General features: G+C 41.4%; 1 protein-coding gene across 1 annotated transcript; it reads right to left on the bottom strand.

The window, feature by feature from the left end:
• Positions 1 to 3,425: 3,425 nt before the first annotated feature.
• Positions 3,426 to 4,475, bottom strand: LOC123317822. The gene has a single exon (XM_044904432.1). The coding sequence runs from the start codon at positions 4,473 to 4,475 to the stop codon at positions 3,426 to 3,428; it is 1,050 nt and encodes a 349-aa protein (XP_044760367.1).
• Positions 4,476 to 4,995: the final 520 nt, after the last annotated feature.

Here is a 4,995-nt window from a genome sequence, read left to right as displayed (position 1 = left end):
ATATTCCAGGAAGGTCAAGAAAAGTGTTAGGAAATGGTTGAAATATACCTAGATATGACCTCAGACTCGAATCTGAACTGAGTCAGGAAAATGATGGTAAAAAAAAGTCCCCTCGGAGCAAAATTCTTTTAAGTCCCAATCTGATAAAATTCTTGAGTCCAAACTGGAACTGGTACCTCTCAAAAATGGGCAGAAATTCCAAAAGGTCCAAAAAAAAATTAGCCAGGAAAAAGTTGGAATACACCTATACATACGTCACAGACCTCCGACTCGTTTTCTACAAAGTCCGGAATTTGATGTTGAAAATTGTTTCCAAGTCCCATCTACGTGAAATTTTTCTTCTCAAGTCCCAGCTGGTCGAAATTTTGTCAAAGTCCCAACTGGAACCGGCACCTCCACCATCTTGCAACTTCGTCGAAATTCTTCTAAGTCCCTGAATTTGGAATTTGGTCCTAGATGAAAATAAATGAAAAATCCTTTATTTAGTTGTTGAGTATTAATTTCCATGAACGGTCCATTTAGATGTCAATTATGCATTCCCAAGTCTTCTTTGAAGTACAACTTCGTTAGCGGAATTTGCCACCTTCTCGCTGCTCCTGTTCTCCTAATACATGGCTTTCATGGTCAACTGAAATCTTCGATGTTAGTGCCCTTTAGGCATAGTAACTCATACTGGGGGGGCTTAGGTATTACTCTAGACCCTATTTAATGGCTTTTATACGACGACAATGGTTTTTAAATTTTTAAAATTTTTCGCCGTGAGACATTGAATTAAGAATATTTCAGTGGGTTTTTTTTTTTTCATTCATGATAGTCGGAATGAAAATGAGAACGTAAACAGACACGGCCGGGAGCCCGAGTTTTTATGGGCATAAAAAGCGGCGGAGCGTATTGCCGGCCATGTGCGGATGCGAGATACGGGAATTTACATTGAATAAATGGGATATTTTGAAGTTGAATTTTCTTGATACTTTTCGAAAACTCACTCGATTTTCACCATTTTTTGACCTGTTGTTAACACAAACTTTATCTTCAAATTGATACTAGTTTCACAAAAAACCGACGCGTGGAACCATGAAAACTTTTACTCGGACATCTGAGCATGTCTCACACGTCCGTCTCCTACCACGGTTGGAAGAGAATTCTACCACCGCCGTTTACCCGCTCGTATTTACATCGCCTATATTAAGTGAGCGAATTCTACCACCGCCGTTTACCCGCTCGTATTTACATCGCCTATTTTAAGTGAGCGAATTCTACCACCGCCGTTTACCCGCTCGTATTTACATCGCCTATATTAAGTGAGCGAATTCTACCACCGCCGTTTACCCGCTCGTATTTACATCGCCTATATTAAGTGAGCGAATTCTACCACCGCCGTTTACCCGCTCGTATTTACATCGCCTATATTAAGTGAGCGAATTCTACCACCGCCGTTTACCCGCTCGTATTTACATCGCCTATTTTAAGTGAGCGAATTCTACCACCGCCGTTTACCCGCTCGTATTTACATCGCCTATATTAAGTGAGCGAATTCTACCACCGCCGTTTACCCGCTCGTATTTACATCGCCCATATTAAGTGAGCGAATTCTACCACGGCCGTTTACCCGCTCGTATTTACATCGCCTATATTAAGTGAGCGAATTCTACCACCGCCGTTTACCCGCTCGTATTTACATCGCCTATTTTAAGTGAGCGAATTCTACCACCGCCGTTTACCCGCTCGTATTTACATCGCCTATATTAAGTGAGCGAATTCTACCACCGCCGTTTACCCGCTCGTATTTACATCGCCTATATTAAGTGAGCGAATTCTACCACCGCCGTTTACCCGCTCGTATTTACATCGCCTATATTAAGTGAGCGAATTCTACCACGGCCGTTTACCCGCTCGTATTTACACCGCCTATCTTAAGTGAGCGAATTCTACCACCGCCGTTTACCCGCTCGTATTTACATCGCCTATTTTAAGTGAGCGAATTCTACCACCGCCGTTTACCCGCTCGTATTTACATCGCCTATATTAAGTGAGCGAATTCTACCACCGCCGTTTACCCGCTCGTATTTACATCGCCTATTTTAAGTGAGCGAATTCTACCACCGCCGTTTACCCGCTCGTATTTACATCGCCTATATTAAGTGAGCGAATTCTACCACCGCCGTTTACCCGCTCGTATTTACATCGCCCATATTAAGTGAGCGAATTCTACCACCGCCGTTTACCCGCTCGTATTTACATCGCCTATTTTAAGTGAGCGAATTCTACCACCGCCGTTTACCCGCTCGTATTTACATCGCCTATATTAAGTGAGCGAATTCTACCACCGCCGTTTACCCGCTCGTATTTACATCGCCCATATTAAGTGAGCGAATTCTACCACGGCCGTTTACCCGCTCGTATTTACATCACCTATATTAAGTGAGCGAATTCTACCACCGCCGTTTACCCGCTCGTATTTACATCGCCTATATTAAGTGAGCGAATTCTACCACCGCCGTTTACCCGCTCGTATTTACATCGCCTATATTAAGTGAGCGAATTCTACCACCGCCGTTTACCCGCTCGTATTTACACCGCCTATCTTAAGTGAGCGAATTCTACCACCGCCGTTTACCCGCTCGTATTTACATCGCCTATATTAAGTGAGGGAATTCTACCACCGCCTTTTACCCGCTCGTATTTACATCGCCTATATTAAGTGAGCGAATTCTACCACCGCCGTTTACCCGCTCGTATTTACATCGCCTATATTAAGTGAGCGAATTCTACCACCGCCGTTTACCCGCTCGTATTTACACCGCCTATTCAAATCTCTTTAATAAAAATATAAATACAGTACACCGCTGGGCTAGATACATTTTCACAATTGGGCCGCCCTGCTCCGCCCATAGAATTCCAGTCAAAGGGTCCGTAATTAGATATAAATGTGAAATGCAACATTGTTGTGTACAAAAGTGCTGGGCCATACATTTTAAGACATGGGCCGCCCTGCTCCGCCCGTTAACAATACAATAAAGGGATAACAAAATCAGAAGCAGATCGGTAAAACACGTTTTATTGATACTAATAATCTATGACAATCGATTTCGGCCGTGGGGCCATCATCAGGTCAGCTGAAAGAACACAATAGTAAGAACAAGAATTTCAAAAAACATCTGAACATGTCTCATGCTATATAGCACTTTTATACACTCACCGTCGAGAAATATGCAAATTTACAATGATTATCTTTGAAATCAAGAATTAGACAAAACATGTAGATATTATAGAAGTATAGGTTAGCTCAATTTTTCAGAATGGAATGTGCAGCACAGACGGGTACACAACGCGATCTTACGAGGTTCACTGACAGTTGACGGTTGAGTATGGCACTTTGACGTTCTATGGTCGAGTGGATATACAGGGGTAACGAGAAATGAGAGTCACCGGTTGGGAAAGAGAACTAGTTTGAACAAATTTGGGTTAGGAAAATCTTTAATCTCGTTGAGGAGGTGTTCACTATTTTTGTTCTTCAGAATCTCGAGTTGTTCTAGAAGAACTAGTCTCCAGAAGTCGTCGCTTTCGTGAATTACGGTCATTCTTTCGAGTGAAGCGGAATGTTCATTTTCATGCAAGTGGCCACCCATCGCTGAAGCTGGTCTATTCTTGACATGTTCATTAAATCTGATTCCTGCGGCTCTGGTTGTCATACCAATATAGAAGGCAGGGCAGTTGTTGCAATTTATTTTATAAATTCCACTTTTTTGGGCGTTGTTTTTCTTTGGTTTATTGTTAACCAGTAGTCTCTCTAAAGTTTTATGTGAGCTGTTAATGAGGGCTAGGTCGTGATTGGAAAGCAGAGATTTTAACTTGCAGTTGAATCCATGGAAGTAAGGAACCACCACATAAGTTTTCTTGATAGGAGTATGAGGGTATATTTTCTTGTAGATGCGTTTTTCTTTGATAGAGGCCAAGATGTTGTCCACAAATTGTACAGGGTAGCCATTGTTGGTGGCAATCTTGTAGATGTTACCAAGTTCTCTATTGTAGTCTGTTTTAGTAAGGGGAATGTTAAGCAGGCGGTTCAGAAGAAAGCAGAAGGCTGTCCTCTTGATCTGGGGTGAGTGGTAGGAGAACTTAGGAATCACAACGTCAGTTTGTGTGGGCTTTCTGTAAATATTATAGTTAAACGAATTGTCGGGGTTCAGAGTAATGTTCAAGTCCAAGAAGTTAATATTGTTGTTATCGGAAATCTCTAGTGTGAATTTAATTCTGGATAGGGAGTTGATGAACGTGAGAAAGGAGTTTAATTCGTCAAGGGTTCCAGACCATATACAAAATATGTCATCAACGTACCTTCTCCAAAGAATTATTTTATGTGATAAGTGGTGTTTGATGATTAGAGACTCCAAGTAAGCAACGAAAATCTCTGCAAGAAGTCCACTGATGGGTGAACCCATAGGTAAACCATCTGTCATATGGTTGACTGCCATTGAAGCTGAAGAAATTTTGCTTAGAAATAAGTTCCATTAAGTTTATTATCGTTTGGATGTCTTCATTATCAATATTGAAGTCTCTTAGGGTCTGACAACCATTCAGGAATTCCCTCAGTAAAGAGAGGGATTCTGCGACTGGAATGTTTGTGTAAAGATTAACTATGTCGAAGGAAACTAAAATATACTCATTGTTCGAGTCTAATTTGGTGGATTCTATGATGTTGACTAATTCTATCGAATTTTTTACAGACATGGGTGATTTATAGCCTAATTGATGGATCAAGATGTGGTTGATGACTTTTGATACCTTATGGGCTGGTGAACCGTGTGCTGATGTTATAGGTCTGATGCTCTTGTCTACTTTATGAAGTTTTATAAGACTATATAGACTTGGGATCTGTGGGTTCTTTTCTTTAATGTTATGAATGTTTAAGCTAGGGGTGAACTTCTGAAGGGTAGGCAAGGCCGTCTTGAGTAGCTTGTTCAATTGAGTGGTGTACCTTGTCAAGATGTTAGT

Source organism: Coccinella septempunctata, chromosome 7 (genome assembly GCF_907165205.1).
Source record: "Coccinella septempunctata chromosome 7, icCocSept1.1, whole genome shotgun sequence".
NCBI lineage: Eukaryota > Metazoa > Arthropoda > Insecta > Coleoptera > Coccinellidae > Coccinella > Coccinella septempunctata.
The sequence above is the reverse complement of the archived record's forward strand: the minus strand, read 5'-3'. Positions and strand labels throughout refer to the sequence as shown.

Excerpts from the sequence above, each read along its gene's own strand:
- LOC123317822 (XM_044904432.1), bottom strand. The coding sequence starts at position 4,475 with ATGGCAGTCAACCATATGACAGATGGTTTACCTATGGGTTCACCCATC.